Here is a 25,969-nt window from a genome sequence, read left to right on the forward strand (position 1 = left end):
TCTCAAAATTGCAGTAAAAATTGATTTTTTTTTAAATTTCATAAAAAAAATTTTAAAATATTTTTAAAGAATTTTTTAATATTTTTTAATATTTTTTTTTATTTTTTTTTTTCAAATTTTTAATTAATATTTTTTTAGTAAAATAATTTAAATAAATTTAATTTAATTTTATAATTTATTTCAAAATTTTTAATAATATTTTTAAATTATTTTTTTTTTAAATTTAAAATTTTTTAAATTTTTAATTTAATTTTAATTTAATTTTTATTTTAATTTATTTATTTAATTTTAATTTTATTTAAAAATTTTAATTTTGATTTTTTAAAAACTTCTTAATATCTTGACAATTTTCGCACAAATTATTAGTAACTTACCTCGTTTAGAAAAACTTCACAATCAAACAAGTATAAAACTGCTCTATAATCGGCTTTGATACTACAAAAGCTTCTTATGTATCAAAAACTATCCTTAAATTGTCTAAATTGCTCGATTTACTTCCTTCCTAAACATTTCTGTCTGTAAAAATAGAAAATAATTTAAATTAATGATCAATTTTTACCCCATATTTACTCTCTCTTCAAAAGGAATTTAAACAAATAAAATTTTACTGAAGTCAAAAATTTTCTTCACTTACATTTTCTTGCTTCAAGCCTTGTTAAAAACACTCATATTTGCCCTGTTCTTCATAAAATATTCAAATTCTGAAGAATTCCTTTTATTCAATGAGCGTTAAAGCTTTCAGACATGATATTTCAAAAGGACTTTATGTATCTTTGACTTTAAAATTCCGTGAAAAAGTCTCAAACTTGACATCTAATATGCTTTCAAATCTATAATTTTATGTTTTAGGCACTTAATTGAACGTTAAATTAAAAATAGCTCAACAGAAGTTCGATTGACTTCAAAGTAAATTACGATTCTTATTGATAAAAGTTGACAGAGGCATATTTGCATGAAAGTCTCTTCTCAATAAATAGCCTAAAGTCTTATTGAATAGTAATTTGAAGGGATTTTGTTACATTTTAAGGCGCCATCCATTGTTACAATATGTTAGAAATATTCATAGAGTTCATAAAGTTTTTTCAAAACATTTTCTCGACGATAGAGGGCGTTAATAAATCTTAAGTTGAATTTTTTTAATAGATGGCGCATATTTTTCTATTTTTTTAAATTAAAATCGATTTTCATAGTTTCTTTTATTTTATTTTTAATTTCAGAGACAAAAATTCGTTTTTGACAATAGATGGCACTTTTACCGCTTCAGAAAAATTTTTGAAATTATATTTTAGACAATAGATGGCGCTTTTATTGAACCCAAAATGATGTTTTTAGCTTCAAACAAATCTTTTAAAACGATTTCTCGACGATAGAGGGCGTTAATAATTTTTTAAAAGTTTTTCTCTCCAATAGATGGCGCTTTAATATGTTTTAAAATGTCCTTTTTTATCCGACGCCGTAAATGGATGGCGCCCAAATCTATTTTGAGCGTCAACTAAAAATCCCGTATAATCCGATATTGTCCTACTGACCAAAAATTTTATCAATCCATGCCACGTAATGCCCTTTCGAGTGCATTCAATCACGAAATTTATTTCCCATTCGATAATCAATTGATGTTCAGAGGACCAGAGCAAAGCAAATCCTGCACATCCTTACCTCAAATTTATTTATTTTATCGTCTTGTATACATAATTGTGGCGATGTTGTTGTCCAATGTCGCTTTATTTTCAATTCTCTGGTTAATAATAAATGTCTTGATTTTAAATTAAATGAACGACACATGTACCATGACCATGGATAACATTTGTTTAGTTTTCGTAAAATCACCGCATTTGTATATTATTTTGTTCTTGTGTGTGGAATAGAGAATGTTTAAAAATTATTGGGGTGACAATAAGGTCGTAAACTATCTGACTCCTCTATATGTGTGTTTTCATGAATTGATTGTTATTTATTTTACTTCATTAGATATTTACTCGGAGTTAATCTAATAGAAACTAAATTATGTCGTAAAATTAGATTTATTTCAGCAGCTTTTGATGGTTCCATTGGAAATATGACTTCGTTGTTTTAACTAAAACTCAACAAATATTATTGAAATACTATTAAAATTTACATAAACAACAAAAATTCTTTCATTTTTTTTTTGTTTGTTTAAAAATACTTTTATGACGTGATAAATATTGTACAGAATTAATCATAACTGACAATTTTTTTTTTTTCGTAGAATTGTCTCTAATTCTCGCCGATTATTATTTAAAAGCAAATAAATCTCTTATTTCAAAGTTTAAATGCTTTTATAATAAAAAATATTTTATAATAAAATAACAAAAAAGCGAAAAAATGATAAATTTTTAATTTTTTCGTTTTTTTTTTAATAAAAGATTGCAAAAATTTATCTTCTCATGAGTTCCCTTATGTTGCACTAAATAATAAGCGTGCAAAAAAACTTTATAACTTATTTAAGGGACAAGCACGAAAAGAACAGGTTGGAATTGTTGTGCGAATTGTGTTGCAAGAAATTATGAAGGTGTTTAATTTATTGTCAAAAGGAATTTTTCGTGGAAGTCATTACGACGCGTTAAAAGGGAAGATACTTAACTACAGTTTAACAATGTAGTTTTGTTGTAAATAAACTTTTTGACGTTTTTTTATGAGAAATTTACTCTTTGAGCGTCGGTCTGTGTTAATTTTAATTTTTTTTTAATAAATTTAATTTAAATAATTATTTAAATATATTTTTTAATTTTTTTTTTTTTTAAAAATTTTTATAATAAAAAAAATTAAAAAAATTTTTAAAAAAAAATTAAAAAAAAAATTTAAAAATTAATTAAAAATTAAAAAATTAAATTATTTATTCTAATTATAATTAAATTTAAAAAAAATATTTTGTAATAAAAAAATTATAATTAATTTTTTTTTTATTAAAAAATGTTTTAAAAATAATTATCAAAATTTTATCAAAAATGTTTAAAAAGTTATTAAAATATTATTCTTATTTATTAAAAAATTCTTTTAAATATAAAAAATTAAAATAAAATTTTAAAAAAATTAATTTATTATTTTTAAAATTATAATTAAAAATTATTAAAAAAAATCATTTAAAAAAATTCTAAAAATTATTAAAAAAAATTATTAAAAAAAATATAAAAATATTATTAATTTCAAAAATAAAAAAATTTTTTAAATAAAAATTTAAAATAAAATTAATTTAAAAAATAATTATTTTTTATTTTAAAAATTTAAATAAATTTTAAAAAAATTTAAAAAAATTTAATTATTTTCAAATTAAAGATTATTATTTTTAAAAAATATTTTTTTTATATTTTTTAATTAAAATTTATGAATTACTTACCAAAATGCGCTCATCTCGTTCCTTTTCATACAAAATTTTTACATTTGCAAAACTTTTCCTCTCAACTGAAACCGACTTTACTTTCGTCAGAAGAAATATTTTCACAATAGAATCCAACTCTAACGAGAATTCCATCTAATTTCTCTCTCTCGTAAATTCTTTTATATTTCCATTTTTTTATAAGCATTTCATTTAACTTTTTCATGGGTTTCCATGCGTAATTTACCTGCATTTTCCGATGCTCGTTCCATAAACTTTTATTACCGATGTTAGGTAACGACGAGAGTAATCATTATTGACTGTAAAATATTAAATAAAATAGTTTTGCGTGTTTATGTACTAAAAATACATTGTTCGGCCAATATGCAATATTCACAATAATAATCGATTTTCTGTGGCAACAACGAAAAAAAAGGCAAATTAAGCACGCATTCCTTAATCACCGAAGAAATTTCGTCGCATCATTAAAAGTTGAGGCGATCCTTATTAAAAACATGATGTCCTTCGTACGAAGTACTTACCAAGCAAAAAATTCCTTCTTTTCAATTTTTTCCTGCTTTTAATAGAATTTTTCCTTTGTTTATAAATTGAGGAGTTGATGGAGTGTGATGCGAATTTTTAATGGGAGCTGTACGTGATATTTTGCCTTTTTCGTCGCCAAAAAGAAAAAAAAAAGAAAACTTTCGGATGTAAAGCGTGCCGAGATAATTATTGGATGTTTTCGTGATTCGGGAACGATGACAACAACAACAAGGAGGAAGACAAGGACGAATGATTTCATTGTTCGAAAACAAAAAAAAAAAAAATATTGCCTTGCCAGTCGGAAAAACAAGCAACACAGAAAATTCACAAAGGAAATCAAAGAGTAACAACCAACAACGGAGGTAAAAACATCCCAAACAAGGCAACACAGAAAACAACTTCACATGTTTATAAATAAATTTCTTTTGATTTGGAGTAACTAACATGTTACCTCACTCCGGCAACAAAATTTTCGCATGCGATACGTAATTACATACGAATGCCATTAAATGTGTGGAAAACCTCCCTGTGATGCGTATGGCGGAAAGAGTCTTTTTATTTTCCCAGAAATGCCAAACAAAATACATTTTTAAAGTATGTACGTCACAGGCACATACCACAGGCACTGGTTGGCCCATAAAACAGAAAAAGCTCATAAACAGTTGTTGTACAATGAAAAATCTTGCATATTTTATAAAATTGTTGTTGTTGTATTTTGAGCAAATTCTGAGGTATGTAGTGTGCAAGAGAGTAAATAAGTTTGCTCAACGAGGAGATTTCATGCGGAAATGGATTACAAAACTCGAGTTTTTGACTCACATTTTTGACATTTTCATATAAAAGTGAAAAATTTTGTATATTTTTTTTACTCAAAGTTATGCTAAAATAAAAAATTATATTTAATTAAAGTTTCATACCAAATAAATTCGACGTAACTTTTTTTTCAAATTTATAAAAGTAATTTTTTTAAAAAAATTTCAAAATTGTTATTTTTTTTCAAAATATTTTTAAAAAAATTTCAACGAGAAATTTTTTTTTTCAAATTTTTAAAATTTTAATTTTTTTTTTTTTTAATATTTTAAAAAAAATTATTTTTAGACAGGATTTTTTATTTCAAATTTGAAAGTTTCGTTTTTCTAACTTCTGACTCAAAATAAAAATAATTACAATTTTTAAAAAGAAACTTAAAAGATAAAATTTGAGATTTTAAAAATAAAAAAATAATAAATAAATAAAATATTTAAAAAATTTTTTCTAAATATTCTAAAAAATTAATTTTTTTTTTTCAAAATTAAAAGAAATTGTTAAAAGAGAATATAAAAAAAAATTATGTCGAAAAAAATATTTTTTTTTAAACAAAAAATTTTTATTATTAAAAGTCCCGAATTTTTGTAATATTTTTATTTTGCAAATCCAATTTTAAAGTCAAAAATTTTCTGTAAAAACATTTTTTTCTCAAGTTTTTATAGGCTTAAATTTTTCTAAGAATTTTCAAAAAATTGTCAAAAATTTTCTTTCAAAATATTTTTTTTAAAAAAATTTATTTTCTTTTAAAATAATTTTATTTTTCAATTTATATTAGGTACCTACCTAATTTTATTTTAAAAAAAATATATATAATTTTTCGACGAGAATTTTTTTCTCAAATTTTTGAAAGTTTAAATTTTTTTACGAATTACTAAATTAATTTTTTTTTCAAAAAATTTTCAAAAAAATTTAAAAAGTAAAAAAATTTGGAAAAAATTGAAAAAAATTTTGGAAATTAAAAAATTTTTTTTTTTAAATCCTAAAATTTTTTGACATTTTTATTTTGAATGATAAATAAATAATCGAAATAAAAACAAAATTTTAATAAAAAAAAATACTACAAAAAAATATTTTAAGCGATTTTTATAGAAATGATATAAAAAGCATTAAAAAAAATTTAAAATAAAAAATTTTTCTTTCAGAAACTTTGTTTAAAATTTCTTCTCACTGAAAAGTACACATAACTAATACGCATTCATGAGTTATCGTCGAACATGTTGTAACAATGAAGTGTGGTATTCTGTTTAAAGATTAATTTTTCATTATGATTTATGCTATGTTAACACAATGGATTTTCTTATTCTTTTTGCCGTACAAATGAAGTACATACCGCAACGCAACGACACACATTTTATTAAATACTGCGAGGCACAAACACTTTGAACGCCTACACACTCGTACAACGCATGAAAAATTGCATGTGTCACTTTTCTGCATAAGCAAGGCTTTTCGAAGGAAAAACTCTCGTATTTTCACACTCGTAACTTTATTGTGCGTTCTGTCTGAGCTTAATTAAAATTTGAGCAGAAGTTTTGTGCCTGAAAAGTTTTCCTTTTATCTCTTGACGCTCGTTTTGCTCTTGATTTGCTTGTAAATAAATGCTGAAAAAAAACGAAATGAGTGTTATTGATACGCGTTAAATGAGTAAAATTGTTTGAACAAGATGCTCGGCTGTTTATCGAAAGTATTTCACAGCTCGCAGACTTTGTCTTTGTTGTTGTTGTTGGAAATTTTTCGGCAGTAATTTAAAAATAAATTGTTAATGATGTGAAAGAAGAGAGGATTTAAAAATAAATCATCCGTATCAATATATAGAGAGAAATTTGTTGTGATGCGATTTTGCGATCATGTTTTGTTTATTTTTTGTTTTTTTTTCTATTTTCGTACGTCGCGAACGCCGAATAATGAGAATTGACATGGAAATGAACCCAAATCAAGAGGAAAAATTACATTAATTAAGATATATCCATTTAATCAAATATTAATAAACTTCCTGAACGGGTCGATGGAACGATATTCGGAAGGTTAGAAAGTTTTCAACGAAATAATTAAAAACGATAAAAGCGCATTTTGAACTTATTTTTTTTATGAATTTTTACCCTAATGCTCAATTTGAATTCTTATCCCAATGAACAATTTGAATTTTTATCCCAATGCACAATTTGAATTTTTATCCCAATGCATAATTTGAATTTTTATCCCAATGCTCAATTTGAATTTTTATCCCAATGCACAATTTGAATTTTTATCCCAATGCACAATTTGAATTTTTATCCCAATGCACAATTTGAATTTTTATCCCAATGCACAATTTGAATTTTTATCCCAATGCACAATTTGAATTTTTATCCCAATTCACAATTTGAAAATTTTTCCCAATGCACATTTTCAAAAAATTTCAACTCAGTAACTAATCAAAAAGACGCCTCTCCTTACATAAAAACAAAATTTTTCTTTGAAACGCTACAAAGAAAAACACGAAGGAAGAAGAGAGAAATCATTAAAATTTAATTGTACTTAACACATTCTTCGTCTCAACTTTTGGTATTCATGCTTGGCGTTGCTTGTAAGAGTCTTTAAAGACACCCGGCTGACATTCTGTACAATTGTTCCCGTTATCTTTATTTTTTTCTGCTTTTTTTAGAAAAAATAAAAAACTTTTCGGCTTTGTTCCCGGAGACAAAAGGAAAAATAATATAATTATTATTATGAATATTATGATAATATAATAAAATAAAATCAGAGACGAATGGGGACCGAACTTTTGTATTCTCTTCACTTTTTTTTATGTGTTTTCATCTTCATTTGTGCCTACCGTTTAACTTTTACAAAGCAATTTGTTAAAATAAAAAAAAAAATGAAGAAAAAACAGTTGTCTCTCATTTCGTGCTTTTCTGATGAATCCGCATTGTTCTCCGTCGTCATCGCCAAGAAGTATGGTCGAGGCAATAAAATAACATCCTTAAACTTTTTTTCTCTTTTTTTTTATTAGTTGAGGGATGTTCGCCTCCTATTTAAATGAGAAACGTTTAGAAACGGTTTGTTGAAAATAAAATAAAATATAAATATGTACAAAATCAAGTGATGTTAACGCAATGTTAAGTACATCTGTGTTATAATCATAAAAAGATGCCGCTCGTGTTATCCTGCTTGAAGCCGTTGGCAATTTCAAATTTATTTTTCTTCTCCTTTTTTTTTTGGAAATAAACTTTTTTCTTGTTCTAAATGCGATATTATCAGGATGTCTTATTGTCTTAAGTGAAAAAGGAGATAAGACAACTGACAAAATGTTATGACTGACTCGTTTTGAGTCGAAATGCTAAGCAGCTTTCATGACAAACAAAAAAGTTCGTTCACGTGTCTTGCTAAATATTTTTTTATGGGGGGATTTCGAAGAATGAATAGTAAATGTTTTCCGAGAAGTGAACAAAATCAATTCTGTCTGGAGTTATTTTTGGATGCAAAATTTCCTATGAAGGAAGATGTACAAAAAAGTGAAAAAGAATCACATTTGAAAATTGAATTTTTTATTTCGAAGAAATATTTTTTTGAATTTTTCAAACGAATTTTAATATTTAAAAAAAAGTTGAATTAGCAAAAAAGCGATTTTCAAATTTTTAACGGTAATTTTTTGAATTAACATTCATAAATTCATAAAATATTTAAAACAAGTTTTTTTCAAATATTTTTTTAAATTACAATGAAAAATTTATTTTCAAAAATTCTTCGATAAATTTATAAATCGATAAATTTTTAACAAATTTTATCTATGAGAAGATTTTTAAAAATTAAAAAACTTTTTTTAAATAATTTTTTAATTTGAATTAGCGAAATGGCAATTTTCAAATTTTTTAACTGTCAAATTTTGAATTGACATTCTTAAATTTTCTTAAGAAGTTTTTTTTAAAGACAGTTTTTAAAAATTTTTTAAATTTTTTTTAAAATAATTTTTTATTTTGAATTAGCTAAAAGGCAATTTTCAAATTTTTGAACTGTCAAATTTTGAAATGACATTTAAATTTTTTTTCGTAAATTTTTTATTTTTTTCACAAATTTAAAATTTTTATGATAAATTTTCATATTTTTTTTTTTTTTGAAAATTTTTTTTCAATATTTTTTTTTTTAATTATTTTTTTTGTTATTTCGAATTGAAATCTTTAATTTAAAATAATTTGATTGAAAAATAAAACATTTTTGTTAATTGTATTGTACTCATTATATTACTCTGAAAATCCACATGCAAATCCAAAATAAGCTAAATTAAGGGAAAACGTGTCATCACTCATTACCGCCCAATTTTCTCTAAAATTTATGACATTTTTTCGTTGACCGGGAATTGTCATCCATATTTTTCTCGCCTAATGGATTATAAAATTATAATCAATTTTAATTAATTAAATTACGAAAAAAAGAGTTACAAGGACGCCATAATTTCATTATAGAATCTATGCGAAAATTGGCTGGCAGCGCATAAATAACAAATAATCGCCATCAACTTCGTTCGCAATAAAATGGTTGGCATTTTGGTTTGATGTTCAGCAATTTCGCTTAATTAAAATGGTTTTATTGACTGCCGAAAACCTTTGTGGCTTTTTTGACCGACGACATCTATTAAAAAGTCATCAAAACAAATCACTTCCTCAAAATTTTTATCGCGATTCTTATCAAAATTGTCGTTATCTACGGCCCTGAAATTCCCGCGACATGGCATCGACATTATAAAAAGAGTTAATTTAATTAATAAATGTGATCATAAATTTATTGTCGGCGAAAATTGTAATATCAGAAGCGAGCCCTATTGGCATAAATTTAAAATATTGGTTACCCGTCAAGAGGTTATTGATACGTGAAATTGAATATACACGAATTCTGCAAAAGAGATTTTTTTTTGGCGCGTCGATGTTCAATAAAAAAAAAACGATTCAGATTGAAACACGAGCTTGTCCAATTTTTTTCCGATGTTTCCGCCAGCTTTTTTGTCGTTGTCTGTAAAATAAACCATAATTGTAAAAATTTAATTGTTCCACAAAAAAAGTTGACATTTCCGATAAATTTATCAGAAAACATGAAACTCGGCAAAAATGACAATTTTTTATCTATCTATTCCATTATAGTTTTTTTGTCGTCGTCATTTAATTCGAAACATCAGCGAAAATTTTGTTTTATGAGAAAAGTTCGTTAATTAAGTTGCAGCGCATAAAAGGGAGAGAGAGGAAAAGTGTCATTGATCAAAGATATAGAACGAAAATGCATTGGAATGAAGTTAAAAAGTACCCATCGCTCGCAGTAATAATTTGCATTTGATTAATTTAACCGATAGACAGTGCACACGAGAGAAATGCTTAATTCAGCGCATCACACAATTTCCGCAAAAACTATCTAAACTTTGTCGTTTGTTGGAATTTTCACAAATAGTTTCACTGTGATTAGAAAAAGTTTGAAATTACGATCAAAAATTCGTTTTAAAGCGCCCTCTGTTGAGAATTTTTCTTCGAAATTTTGTTTCATGAAACTTCTTATGAAAATTTTTGTTAAAAATTTATTTTAAAGCGCCCTCTGTTGAAAAATTTTCATTTAATTTTTTTTTTTATGAAACTTCTTGTAGCAATTTTTATTTAAAATTTATTTTTTTTTTTGAAGCGCCCTCTGTTGAGAATTTTTCTTCGAAATTTTGTTTCATGAAACTTTTTGTAAGAATTTTAATTTAATTTTTTTTGAAGCGCCCTCTGTTGAGAATTTTTCATCGAAATTTTGTTTCATGAACTTCTTTTGGGAATTTTTATTCAAAATTTATTTTAAAGCGCCCTCTGTTGAGAAATTTTTATCGAAATTTTTTTCATGAAATATTTTTTGATATTTTTACACAAAATTTGGTTCAAAAGCGCCATCTATTGAGTATTTTTGGTAAAAATGTTTAGAAATACGAATATTTTGACTTTAAAAAGGAGTCAAATTAACTATTTTTCGACTAACAGGATACAGAGACACAGGAATCAAGCCTATTGATGCAAAGCATTTGTTCGGATGTTGTGTTCGTGCAACATAATAATATGCAGACAATGCTTTGCGATGCATTTTCCGAGCGCGTTACCACACACTTACATGCGGCAAAAAACTATGTGTGACAGGTAATTTAAATTCATGATCGATGGCTTTTACATACATTGGGCTCTCTTGTGTTCTTTGCTCTCAAAAAAGGGTGTTGGCAAGTAATTTTCTCCATCACAAAGGAAAGTTACATTTTTCCGCATAGCAAAGTTAATTTTTGAAGAGGAAAAATTTTTTTTTCGCTGTGGTTGACCATGCTTTGTCATTTATCATATCGCCGACTTTATTACTTAAACCACAGACATGCACACAAACTCACTTGACACTGACACTGCTTGACGAAACGACACACGAGCAAAGGGAAAAAATGTAATTTACATAACGCGCCGGAGAAAAAACCAAGGCACACAGTGTGTTTATTGCAAATATATCTCGGAAGCAGGGAAAAAAACGTCGGATGTATTTCACTCGAGGATAGGTAAGCGAATGTAGTGCAATAAAGTAAAAAAAAAGAGACATGCGGAATGTAGAAGTGTATTTATTTAACAAGTTTAGACTATTTTGCGCACACAACGATGCTCATGAGGCGAACGAGACTAAAATTTCGTCGACGACGAGCAGGAGGAGGACAGATAATGAAATTTTATTGTAATACGAGACAAAAGCAAGCGGTAATAGGTTTAGTGATTTTATTAAAATGACACGAAATGGACGTGTGGATGGATGAAGAAGGGGAATAGCGACGAAAAACAACTTCTTTTGTTCTTATAATGTTATTCAAATTGAAATAAGACTACCTTCGCTGTAATCCGCAATGCGATAGAAGGACATTTTTTGCTAATGTACTTAAAGAAAGGTCTATTAATTGGAATAAAGTCACTTTTTTATGTGTTTTTGGAAGGGAGCAAAGTGTGAAATCCAATTACTTAGAAGAGCAGAGGGTGTTTTTGAACCGAAATTGACGATTAAAGACATTCCAAATAGTTGATTATATTGAAAAACCTTAAAACAATGAAAAAAATTTAATTATTTTATTTTTTTTAAGATGAATTAAAATTTTAAGTCTTCATTTCGGCTTAATTTTATGTTTCAAGAACATAAAAGTTTTAATCATAAAATATTTTTGTTCAAAAATACAAATTTTATGAAAAAATCGTTAAGAGAGACGTCTATTGATAAGATTTTGAACAAGTTTTTATTTTACAGAGACCTCTGTTGAAAGTTTTGAAATAAAAATTTTGCTGAATTGAAATAAAAATTTTGCTGAATTGAAATAAAAATTTTGCTGAATTGAAATAAAAATTTTGCTGAATTGAAATAAAAATTTTGCTGAATTAAAATAAAAATTTTGCTGAATTGAAATAAAAATTTTGCTGAATTGAAATAAAAATTTTGCTGAATTAAAATAAAAATTTTGCTGAATTGAAATAAAAATTTTGCTGAATTGAAATAAAAATTTTGCTGAATTGAAATAAAAATTTTGCTGAATTGAAATAAAAATTTTGCTGAATTGAAATAAAAATTTTGCTGAATTGAAATAAAAATTTTGCTGAATAGCCTCAAAATAATTTTTTTTAAATTTAAGTCAAAATTTGTCATTTTTGAGTTCTTTTTCGTAAAAAAATGATAATTCAAAAAAAAATCGAATATTCGATTATATTATTCATCAATAAAATTCTCTTCGATTCCCCATCGATCTCATCATTAAATAACGTTCAAATCATCAAACGTCTCAGCTCAGTTCCAAAAAAACCTAAACTTTAATAAAACTATGCCATCATAAATAGCTTGCAATTTATTTATCCCTCCCCGAAGAATATTTTGCGAGCGAAAGAGAGAATATTTAACTAGTCTACTCCAATTTCCCAAGGAAACTACGAAAAGTGCAAACTTCTTGCAAGCAGGCAACGTAAGACGATACTGTTGATCATATAATCTGTCACTGCCTGCTTTAACACTTTTCAAAATTGGATTACTTTAACCCATGGAAAAAAAAAGTTTCTCGCTGTTGTTGAAAGATTCTGCTCCCATATCTCAAAACAGCGCATAAATACTGCCACAAAAAAAGGGCTAACGGAGAAAATTTAGAAAAATAACGATGTTTTGACAATGTGACAGTTCAAGATTATCTCTCCTGCGTTTTTTTTACGTGTTACATTTTTTTTTGTGTGTGTGTTGTCGTTGAACCTGATAATCAACCATGAAATGGGAAAGACAGTTAGCTTTTCATTAATATCATTTCTTTACATCTCTCACTGTTTGTGTCTTTCTGTCGTCTTGGCACAAAATGTTTCTCTGTGTGCTTGTGTTTGTGACAGTTGAAAAGCAATATATCACATTCAATATTTCTCTCATGGCTTTTCTATCAATAACTTGAAATGGGTCAATTTCAATTTTTTTTTTCGTTCTGTGTAACTTTTCAAATTATTTTGTCAGGGAGATTGATAAAATGGCAGAAAATTCTAGTTTATGGAAATAGGAGAACGGATAATAAAAAAACGAGGCACAAAAGGATTCAAGCTTTGCAAAAAATTCCCCGTAATGAACATAAAGGCATATTCGAGTCATATCATCAAACGAATCAAATGGAGATATTTTGCATAAATTTCTGCAGAAATTCAGTTTCAGGTTAATTGTGTGTCCTGTTCATGGTGTTTTGATATGCATTTTTATCCTGTGAATATAAAAAGTTTAAATTTACTTCAAAAAGAAGTCAAATTTCAAGTTGCTGAATATAAATAAAGTTGCTGAATTGTTTGAAGTTCAAATTTTGTTATTCAGCAGTTGTTGAATTGTTGTAAAAGTGTTGCTGAATAACTTAAAGCTTAAATTTCATAATTTTGGAAGCTGCTGAATTAATGCGAATTGGCTGCTGAATTAGCTGAAAAGCAAAGATTTCTCTAAAATTGAAAAATTATCGTTTAGTTGTTGCTGAAATGTTTTAAATTTGTTGCTGAATTACTTTAAGCTTAAATTTCATTATTTTGGAAGCTGCTGAATTGCTGCGAATAAGCTGCTGAATTAGCTGAAAAGCAAAGATTTTTTTAAAATGAACTTTTTTCATTCAAATTGATGAAAAAAAGTGTTAAATTACAATATTTTTCCGTCAAAGGACTTTTGTTGGTTATCTAATCTATGGAAAAACACACATTCGGTTTGAAAAAGGAAAAATTTTATGATATGATAGTAATAATAAGTGCTTGCATCGCATATATGTGAAATCTTTTGATAAAAAATTAATGGTGTGCCTTCTTCTCTTGCTCTTTCTCTCTATTTGCCATCTCTTAGAAATACGTTAGAATTACATTTATATCGAACATGAATATCAAAGTGCTGCTGAATATCATTTTATTCCAATTGCCACAGTCACATACGCAAGAAAAACATTTATTCATATAAAAAAGAAGAGCAGAAAGTGAATAAAAACCGATGAAATCTCGTTGAAAGTTTTCTCGCAAGTAAAAAGTATTAGACCATTTATATCGAAAAGATTCTTTTGCAAATATATTTCACATTCCAATGGGGACTCATAAAGGTTTTTTTTCATTCCCTTAAATGAAAGAAGAAAAAGAATAAGAAACGACTTCGTTGCCCCATTATCCCGCTTTCACGTGGGTTTCATCATATCATACACACAAACACACATTAATAAATAAAAAGAGGCAGAAAGATGCCCATATTTATTAGAGTATTGATTGCTTGGGAATCGACAAACAGTCGCGTGTGTGTCTGAGAAACATAAATTTATTTTTGCAAGTACGAAGATATTATTTTTATTACGGAAAAACTATCACATGTGTTACAAAGTGGTCGATCATTGAGCTTTTTTTTATCGTTTCTTCAAAAAATCACACGAGAAACAGTTGTGCGGTCAAATTTGTTTTCACTTATCTCTTTTTGTGATAATGGGCAACTAATGGGCGCCTTTATGATGGTCAAGTTGAAGTAAATTGTCGAAATTGCTTTAATATGAATCGATTTTCAAAGGTTTATGGAATTTACTCAGCTGCTGAATTGAAATAAAAATTTTGCTGAATTGAAATAAAAATTTTGCTAACTTGAAATAAAAATTTTTCTGAATTGAAAGAAAAATTTTGCTGAATTGAAATAAAAATTTTGCCAAATTGAAATCAAAATTTTGCTAAATTTAAATAAAAATTTTGCTGAATTGAAATAAAAATTTTGCTGAATTAAAATAAAAATTTTGCTGAATTAAAATAAAAATTTTGCTAAATTGAAATAAAAATTTTGCTGAATTGAAATAAAAATTTTGCTGAATTAAAATAAAAATTTTGCTGAATTGAAATAAAAATTTTGTTGAATTGAAATAAAAATTTTGCTAAATTGAAATAAAAATTTTGCTGAATTGAAATAAAAAATTTGCTGAATTAAAATAAAAATTTTGCTGAATTGAAATAAAAATTTTGCAAAAATGAAATAAAAATTTTGCTGAATTGAAAAAAAAATTGCTGAATAGTCTCAAAATGAATTCCAAAGTATTTTCTTTGGTTATTTGAAACACAAACGATATATTTTCTCATTATTTGCATAAAATCAACAATTCTTGACTTGAATTTTATTACTCGAGGACAATTTTCAAAACATTTAATTAATTAGAAGCTCAATTTCCTTTCTATTTTCACAAATATTGAATTTCATATGAATTCCAAAGAAATTTATTTTGCTAATTTTATTCAAAGCACTTCATATTGTATTGATTTTGATTGTTTTTCTCAAGTTTTGTCACAATTATTGCCATCTGGTCCGACAAAATTGCTAATTTTTGATTAATTTTCTCGTAATTGGCTCATAATTCACATAAAAAGTGTCCCTTAAAATATTTGTTCATAAACTTTCGAAAAAATTCAATTTCTCGAGAAAATGAATTAATAAAATTTAATCTTTCATCCATCTGTTCGAAGCTCATATCCGTTCAACTTTAACAGAGTGTACAAAATTTTCAAACCGAGTCTGCTTCGGTGACTTGGCAAAAGAAAATTTATTAATTTAATTTAATAAGATCTGATTATTTTGTGGTTTTCCGAAAGTTTCCTTTCCTTTGATAAGCATAAACATACTACACGAGAAGGAGAAACGAGATAGTTTGGTCCTTTCTCTTGGTTTTGCTACGAAGCTACGTCGTCGTTCGTTCGTACTTTCTTCATTGATTGTGTTTATTCAACCACACACTTTGTTCATGTTGTTTAAACAATTTTTTCTTTTTTTTTTGCAGAATATTCAATTAGCAAGAAACAAAAGTGCGGTGACAGAACTTTTCAGTGTCTAAGTGGAAAATGTATTCATGCGAATTTTATGTGCGACGGCGAGAACGATTGCGACGACAAGAGTGACGAAGCCCCGGATTTGTGTTCCAAGAAAATCGGTAAGTATTTTAATGCACTTGAAAAATTCGAGAGATGTAAGAGGAAAAATGTCTCGAATGTCAAACGCGTGTCCCCAATAAATGTTGAGATTAATAAATGACAAAGCAACGAACCCTATGGGCAAAAAACGGGTCAGATTGATCCCTTAAGAGATCAGGTTGACCCCTTAGGAGTCAAATTGATCCCTTAAGGGAATTTTTTGATCCCTTAAGAGATCAACCTGATCCCCTTTCGAGTTTGTGATCCACAGACCTAAAAAATTGAATCTTTCAAGAGGTCAATTTGATCCCTTCAAGAGGTCAATATCAACTTGATCCATTGACCTTGACTTTGACCTCTTAAGGGATCAAAATGACCTCTTAAAAGATTAAGAAATGAAAACAAAGGATGACAAACTCGAAAGGGTATGAGGTTGATTCCTTAAAGGATCAATTTGACTCCTGAGGGGTCAACCTGACCCGTTTTTTCCCATAGAGTAAGAAATGAGTGACGAAAGAGCAAGCGCACATAACCTTTTTAAATTTGTTCGTGTGTCACTTGTTAGTACTTTTGGTACTTTTTTTATGATTTCTTTCATATTTTGCTACTTGGCGCGTCGCAGAGACTTGTAATAAAATGTTGTGATAATAAACATAAAATCTTTCCTCCTACGGGCTTAAAAACGAGCAGCGCAACGAAATCTCTCGAAAATAATAAGAATAAATGTACAAAGAGAGACTGTGTGCTTGAGAAATCAGCTTATGTAAGCTTTTCAATGCAAATATATTAGAGAAGAGAAAAAAGAAAAGGATTTGAATATTTCCTATTTTTCTTCTTTTGCCGTAGATTCCTTATAAATCCAAAACAAATCTTAACAAGGATGTTTATTTTTGTACGATTTGCAAATCAATTCAATGCATTATTATATTTTTTTTTATTGTTCCCAAATTCAAAGGAACGATCTGAAGAGCCATTAAAACGATAAATGTTTTGTGCAAAAATAAAATAAAAATTGTTGTAAGCAAGGTTAGGTTAATAATAACGGAACAAATTGAGGGTCGTTCAAGTGATTCCTCGGGAGACAAACTTTATCATCTACGAGAAGTAAAGTCAACTGTTTCATTAGCAAATTTTCCATTTCATTTGAAAACTAGATTGGTATGATTTTTTTCAAAAAATTTTTATGTTGAAAAGTTTTATGAAAGCGTATTTATGTTATTTTTTAAACCACGTGACCAATTTTTAAAAAATTTTTTGTTCAGTTCAAAAATTTGAAAAGCTTAGTTGTTTAAGTTATGAGATAAAATTTGAAAAAACCACGTGACCAATTTTTGATGAAAATTAATTGAATTTTGAGAATATTTCAAATATTTTCTTAAAAATTGATCACGTGGTTTTCAAAATTTTTATTATATTTTTTTTTTAATTTTATTGGAATTTTAAGTTTATTTTATTGAAGTTATTCTTATTATTTTTTTTCAATAATTTTATGAAAATGGATCACGTGGTTTTAAAAAATTTTAGTTAATTTTTTCTCATTTATAAAAAATAATTTTTATTAATTTTTTTCATCATTTTCATGAAAATTAACCACGTGGTTTTTTTTAAATATCTTTAATTAATTCAAAATTAATTAATTTTTTTTTATTTAATTTAATTTATAAATTTTATTTTAATTTTTCAACGACAAAAATCTTAAATAGCCAAATTTTTTTTTTTTTTCAAAAAAATGAAAATCCTTTAAAAAACTTTTTCTTTTTCATTTAACTTTTTAACTTTGAAATACAGACACATGTACAGAAAGACAGAGAGAAAAACGATGATTCATGTTGTTTGTGTCTCTTGTCTTGTCTTCTCGACAACGACGACGGTCAATTCCCTCAACTCCATTACAAATAATTATTATAGCTGCAGGTTATCGTAAAATGAATTTTCTTTTCAAACCATGTGTGTGAGTTTTTGTCTCCTCTCTATTCTGTCTAACGAAATTTTTTTCATTTTTTATTAAATATTGATCAAAAAATAATAATAAATTTATGACGTCAAAGACTTTTTTTATAGTTGAAAAAAAAATATTTATTGGACTCAAGATAGAGGATTTATAATAAAAAAGTTAATTTGGTAGAAAAATTACGTTTTATTGAATTTTGCTTGAATTTACCTCGAAATTGGTTAAATGAACTTCTATTGAAGGATTTTCGAAGTTTTTTACGAAGAAAAGACTTATAATTTTTTTTTTTGTTAAAAGAATATTGACAACAAGTAACTAAGAGACGATTTTTAAGAAGCCTTAAAAAGATTTAGAGCCATTAAAAATTATTATTTTTTGCTTTATTGATTTTCAAAGTTTTTTTTAACGAGAAATGTTTCTTCTTGAAAATTGAAATAAAAAATAAAAGAAAAGAAAAAAGTTGTCAAGTCATCGACATTTTTTTTTGCTTGTTTCCCATAAATTGAGACATTTTAGGTGATTATAAGCTGCTACAGAGTGCAAAAAGCTATTCCAATATTTACCAATTTTCGGGTCACGTCAATTTCTTCGTGCCTTACTCAACCCAAACCCGGTTCGACACGAAGCTGACGTCGAAAAAAGTAATAAAAAAATGATTGGAAATCTTCGACGCGATGAAAAACCTCCGACGAGTGTGAGAAAAAACATAAAAAAAGAGATATAAGCCAATTTGAACAATACATTTGTGTCGTTTGGTTTGGCTAATCCGACATATATCGAACAAATCATAAAAATAAAGAAAAATCTTTTTTTCTGTGTCCTTTTCTTCTCTTCGTTTTTTTTTTGTTTTGTTTTGGGTTCTAATATCACACGTCAAATCAATGAATCATTTCTTCGATTTTCTTCGTTCCTTGTTCCTTGTGTGCGGAAAGACGAGGAGCGACAATGTAATAATCATGTGGACAGGACATAAACTACCACAAACCACGCCATTCCAGATTCAATTGTTCGTTAAGCTTTTTTTTCAACTCGGAGAAAGGAGGAAAGAGGAAAAGAGGCGAATAAACATCATTTTGCTGTCTTGTTGTAAAAATAAAGTTTTGTGCACATTTTTTTGTGTTGGTCGTGTTTCAACTAGTTTTGGCATCCATGCAGCTAACTATGAGTTTCGCAGAAGAGGGAAATTCTTTCCTTTATCTTATGTGAAACTTTTTATATTTTTCACAATTATCTGTTATGTGCGTTCTTCACATAAAATTTTAGTGTAATTGCTTTATCATTTGATGCTTGCTAGCAGCTATATTTGGTCTATGTGTGTGCGTCTAAATGTAAAAATTGTGATGTAAAAGTTGACAAAAAATTTAAAAAAAAATAAGCGCATTTTATTTTTTTCAAACAAATTTAAAAAAAAAATTTATAAATTTTTCAAAAATTTTATTTTTTTAATTTTTTATTTATCAAAATATTTTTTTTTATTTTAAATAAAATTTAAAATTTATTTTTATTATTTTTTAAAATTGAATTTTTCTTAAAATAATTAATAAATAATTTAAAAAAAAAATATTTAAATAATTTTTCAAATAATTTTAATTTTATTTTTTAAAAAAAATTATTTTTTTATTTTAATATTTTTTTAAAAATTTTTTTAAAAAAAATTTTAATAAAATTTTATTTTTTTTTTTTGTATTAAAAAAAAATAAATATAAATTTTTAATTTTTTTTCATTTTTAATTTTTTTTAAAAAGACCAAAATTTGGTTTAAAAAAATTATTAATTTTTTTTGCTTCAAAAAAAAAAAAAAATAGAAAAATAAATTTATAAAAAAAAAATATTCAATAAAATTTATATTTCTAATTTTTTTTTAAAAGCAAAAAAAAAAATTTTAAAGAATATTTCAAGAAATTATTTATTTTTATTTTTTTTAATTTTAAAATTAATTAAATATTTTTTTTAAATATTAAAATTTTTTTAACAGACATGAAAACGAGCAAAATATCATTTTTTTACAAAAAAATCATTAAAATAGACATGCTTTAGAAAAAAAAAATGAAAATGGAAAAGCAGCCTTCTGCTGTAATTTTCCTTCATTCATACTCATTTCACTTCAATGCACATCACACAATCTGATGTCTATCCCGAGAGTGAATGGCAAAATAATAATAATAGTCGTAGATAAAATTGACAAAAGAAATTATGGCGGTAATAATAAGCATAAAAAAAACTATACTCCAAACGTTTTTTTGTCTGGTTTTTAGCTCAAAAGCAACGAAAAAACATCAAACGCGTCATTGTTGAACAAATTTCGGATCGTACGTGATGCGGAATGGCGTCGAAAATTAAATCAATGCACATTTTCGATACAAAATTCCGTCATTATTTCACGTTCGATTGAACGAGCTTTTAATCAAAGACGTCTATTGTGCGTTCACTTTACGAAAAAAAAAATGATAAACAAATTTTACGACACATAAAAAGAGTCCCTATACGCTTTTTTTCCAATTCATCGAAATCATCCTTCAGCTTTCATGTTTTGATTAAGCGGTAATGTTGCGTCGTTGTCGTCGTCGTCGTTGTACTCTAAACAAACAACTTTTATCCGTTTATTTACACACACACACGATTTTTTTATTTGAAAAAAATTTGCAGGCCTTTGAACGCACAAAAAAAAATATACAAAAAAAAAAAATTAAAAAAAAAATAAAAAAAAATATTTAAAAAAAAAAATTAAAATTTTTTTTTAAATATTTAAAAAAAATGTATTTAATGAAGTTTTCAGGCTGAAAATTTTTTGAAATTTTTTTTTCGCGCTAAACATTTCTTGAGTCATAAGAATCATTTTTCTCCATGAAACATATGCTCGGAAACGCATAGTTTTTGCCACAAGTGCTCAGTTTCAAATTTTGTAAGGCAAATTCAATATAAATTTTATAAAAAAAACGAGTCTGTAAATTTTTTGTGTGCTTTTTTTCGCTCTTGAGTTATGAATGTTTATTTTTCATCATTTTTTCCTCTCAGTTTTTCCCTTTAGTCGCTCTCCATATTCATCATCATCGTTTGCCAAAACATTTTTTTTTTCAATTTTTTTGCTGTGAGCTCTTCGATTTATTTGTTTCTTTTCCAATATTTTGGTTTGCATGCGCTTTTAAATAATAATTTTTACGGCGAAAAGGGACTTGTTGAACGTTCGTCTGTCACGTTGCCAATATAATTTGAGCAGCAAACAAGTAAATGAACGAGGAAATCGATTCGATGCAAAAAAATTCTCTCAAGAGAACCCAAAAAATTTCCGCTGTGAGGCATTATCCGGTGCATTTATTGGCAAGAAATTCCAGAAATTCGTTATTTTTTTGCCCAATCCGCTTTGAGCGTTGCATGTGAACAAAAAAAATCATCGACCCGTTTTTTTTTTGGGAGAACCAAAAATAGAAAAAAAAGGAAATGTAAAAAGGATTAAAATCCATCGAGTGCTGTGAAGCGAACGACATCGGATGAAAGCATCATCAAAAATAATGATGTCATATCTCGGCTGATAATCAGAGACAGTAATAAGGTTTTGTCATCATTTCCAACGGCAAGAGCGTTGTCGCGAATGTAAGAGATACGGATGCATCCTAAAAGTATTTTCGTGTTTCTTTCTCGCAATAACGACGAAACAAGACACATTTTCATCTAATTATCATGTGAATGGGTGATTTTTACCCGAAAATAAAAATTTATTTGAAAAAAAGGTTTTTATTGAAGAGCTTGACATTTTTTTTTAGATCTCAGGTTTTTCAGTTTCTTGAGTTAAATTTTTAGTTTTTAATTTTTCTTTAATTTTTTTTTTAAATTTTTATAAAATAAATTAAAAAAAAATTAAAAATTAAATAAAAAATAAAATAAAATAAAACTAAATTAAATTAAACTAAATTAAATAAAATTCAATTAAATTAATTTATTTAAATTGAATCAAAATTTATTTAAAATTTATTTAATTAAATTAAACTGTAATTTAGAGTTTTGAGATTTTTTTTCCTCCTTAAAAATCGATAAAGAGTCAACTTTAACAAAAAACTATATCTTTAACAAAAAAAGGAGAACTTTCATCAAGTTTTCAAGTAGCTTTTTCCTCTTCCAACGACGCAATTGATGAGATAAAAAGGTTTGATGGACGAGGTCAACGGAAGGATAATTTTTGTTTGTTTGTTTCGTTCATTGCCAAACCATGTTCGACCTAAGATCGATGTCAAAGAACGTCTTGTAGGAGTAACGTGTGTAATAAGAGGTAATCTGGTACCTATTCAAATATTTACTTGGATAATTTTTCCCTCATTTCTCCACAAAATCCCGCCTTTCAAGTTCGTGTTGTGTCTGTCTGTTCTTGTCGCTCATAATATGTTGACATGTCGTGTCAAAACTCGCTTGTCAGAATTTTTTCCATTGTTCTGAACACTAAAAACTAAGCAAAAAGAGAGAAAAAAAGGCAAATTGGGATTTACATTAAAGAAAGACCTAATGAATATTTATGGAATGATAAGAGGTACATACAGACATTGTTCATCCCGTTTGTTAACAAAGAAAGAGCTTACATGCAGAGACGTTGAAAAAATGGTCCGTAAAAGCGGATCGCATGCCTAATTTAATGAAGATAGAATAATAATTAACTTAACATATGTATTCTTAATACGTCACACACGACGCAAAAACACAATCCACTTACCTACTTTTTATGGGAATTTATGTGCATTACAAGGATTCCTCTCACACTTCACTTTGTTTCCGACATTTGAAGTTTCTTCGTGAAAAATGTGTTTTTTCTTATTAATATTGTCTGTCATTCATTAATTTCATTTTGTTTCTTCAGGAAAACTCATAAAAAATTCGAAAGAAATCTGTAAAAAAAAATTAAAAAAAAAAAAAATTATATGAGAAAATTTTCTTAATATTGAGTTAAAATTTTTTGTCTAATAAAATTAAAAAAAAAATTAAATAATAAAAAAAAATAAAAATTTAAATAAATAATTCTAATTTTTTTATTATTTTAAAAATAAAAACAAAAACAAAAAAATTAAATAAATAAAAATAGAAGATAAAAAATTAAAATAAAAAAAAAACTAAAAATTTAATAAATAATTCTATTTTTTTTAATATTTTGTGCGAAAAATTTTAATATTAAAAATTAAAAAATTTAAAAAAAATTAAAATAATTTAAAAACTTAAAAAATTAAAAAAAAATAAATAAATAAAAACAGATGAGAAAAAAATTAAAAATTATTTTAATGAAAATAAAATTTTCATAAGAAGAAAACATTTAATTTTTAAACTAATTTAAATAATAATAATAAATTAAATTAAATTAATTAAATTAAAAAATAAATAAAATAATTTTTAAAAAATAAATATATCGAAAAATATAAAAAAAAATTTGAAAAATCGTAATAATTTGGAAAATTTTTAAAAGAAATAATTTAAAAAATAGCTTAAAAAACTTGAAAATTAATATTGAAAATTATAAAACATTTTTTTGAAATTTGAAGAAAATTCTTAAAATCAAAAAAAAAAAAATACGATAAAATTTTCGGTTCAACGAAAACTTTTTGAACTTACTTTTACGTTCCTTTGTCTACTAGATCTCTACATGAAAATGTTTTAATGAGAGATATTTTAATGGAAACTTGTGAGAGAGTAGTTGAAGTTTTTCCTGCTAATTAATTATAATAATTTTGCGCATTCATTCGCGTCGTGTCGAGCTCTTCTCGTTAACGAAATTATAATTAGAAGTTGATATAATAAAAGGTTTCGAATTTTGCTGATTTGTGGAAATGGATTCTTCTTCACATTCACATGTCACTATTTACTTTTGGGCTTTGTTAATTTTTTTTTGAAAAGTTTAGAGCTCTTAACAAAATCACAACAAGCGGAAAAACATCACTTTTCGCATAACAACAACAACAACTGTGAAACTCTAATCCGCACTGAAAATTGTGTGCCTCTTCTCGGATTTGCATCGAAAACAACAACAAAAACACTTAAAACCGAATATGCACTTAAAACTTTGTGATTTTGTTAATATGATTCTTGTTCCGAGTTCTTTCTGACGTTTGTCGAGCAAGTTACAGAGACCATCATCCATTAAAATTGCACAAAATTTTCATTCAATTTATGTTGCATAATTTTCCGAAAATTTAGGTCGCTCATATAAATAATAAAATAATGATAGATTTGACAGCAGTTCGTACTGACACGCCTCCTTTGCTCCGTTTCGAGTATTAAATTTACAAAAGTTTTTTTTTTCGGAGTTATTACATGAAAATGAACAGCATATGATATTGACGTGAACTACACGTATGGCAGACAAGCAAAAGTAGGATGATGATAAAAAGGATGCAATTTAACATGAACATTTTCACAGAGTAGAGTTATTATATTTTACTGCTGTTTTACGGGGAAAATTGATGTAAATCGCATTTGAATAGGATACCATTTTAACAAGTGGCGCCTAAAAGCGGATTTTATCGATATTTGATCATTTTGCTGTTTTAATGGAGTAGCAGAAATAATTCCAACTGATTTGCGTCGCGAACAAACAGATTTTTCACGAGCGTTTATGAGAACTAATAAATATTTAGTTTAACAAGTTTTGATGAGGGAATATTGCATTTTCTCTGAATTCGTTTGTTTACTATTTATTCTGTTGGGAAGTTTTACTGTTACAATTTTAGTGAATACTCAAGTGAATCATTGAAGCAATTAAATTGCCATTAAATTTTAAGTAAATAAATGACTGCTAATTTTTGAAATTTTATTTGTTTATTTAATTTAAATTATGTTTTTTTTAACTCAAAAAATTTTTAATTTAAAAATAATTTGAATTAAAAATAAATTGAATTTAAAAAAAAAAAATAATTAATTAAAAAATTATTGAATTAAAAAAAATTATTTTTCTTACTTTATTTTTTTTTTAATTTTATAATTTTCAAAAAAATTAATTTAATTAAATTAAATTTTTAAAATTTTAATTAAAAATTAAATGAAATTTATTTTTTGTAAACAAAGTAATTTATTTATTTTTTTTTACTTTTATGAAATTTATATTGTGTTTGCCTTAAAATTTTGACACCAACTCGTTTTTGGCAAAACTATACGTTTCCGAGCATATGTTTCTTGAAGAAAAATGTTAGTTTTGACGTCGCCGAAGTCATAGGCGAAAAAAAAAATTTCAAGTTTTTTTTTATTAAATTATTATTTGTATTTTTTATTATTTTTTAATTTTTTTTTGTTGTTTTTTAATTTTTTTATTTTTTATATTTTTTTTTTAATTTTTTATTATGAATGAATTTTTAATTATTAAAATAATTTTTAAATTTATTATTTTTTAATTTTTAGCAAAAAAGTTTAGAAAATTTTTTTTAAAGTTTTGATTAAATTCCTGCCCTTTCCATTCTTACCAACATAAAATAATTTTTCAAGGTAACTTTTTTTTGTCTTTTATTTCATCATGAAAAATGACACAAGTTTCAACAATTTTCCAAAGTAAATACCATCTGCGCTCCATGCAAGCTGCAAAAAAAAAGACGACCAACTTTCCCGTGTCATTTAAAAAACGAAAAAAAAATACATTTTAATATCAATATAATAATGGATGAAATTGTAATTTTTATATTGCTTTCCTCTTACCTCCTTTCCGATCCTCTTTTCCATCGAGAACTTGTTCAAAATTTTCTATCAATTCATATTTGTCTAACTTTGCATATCAATATTATCAACATACATAAAACTTGTTCTATTAAAATGAGGTGCATTTTTTCCAATAAATTTTTGCTCCTTTTTCGTGTCTTTCCTCTGCTGATGAATTTCGAGGAAAAATGTTTCTGTTCTCGTCTAAAATAACAAAAGGATTCGTAATTTTTTTTTTTTTTAATATAAAATCGAGTGATGTGAATC

The 25,969-nt window shown here is 26.0% G+C and overlaps 1 protein-coding gene across 5 annotated transcripts in view; it reads left to right on the forward strand.

Moving 5' to 3' along the window:
- The window catches only part of LOC134828202 (low-density lipoprotein receptor), a 103,328-nt gene that overhangs the window by 2,557 nt on the left and 74,802 nt on the right, over nucleotides 1-25,969 (forward strand). For all 5 annotated transcript variants that reach the window (XM_063841217.1, XM_063841219.1, XM_063841227.1 and 2 more), the window contains exon 2: nucleotides 15,966-16,115. In XM_063841217.1, coding sequence (XP_063697287.1) covers nucleotides 15,966-16,115 — 150 coding nt within the window. The remainder of the gene's footprint in view (nucleotides 1-15,965; nucleotides 16,116-25,969) is intronic.

Source organism: Culicoides brevitarsis, chromosome 1 (assembly GCF_036172545.1).
Source record: "Culicoides brevitarsis isolate CSIRO-B50_1 chromosome 1, AGI_CSIRO_Cbre_v1, whole genome shotgun sequence".
Taxonomy (NCBI): Eukaryota; Metazoa; Arthropoda; class Insecta; order Diptera; family Ceratopogonidae; genus Culicoides; species Culicoides brevitarsis.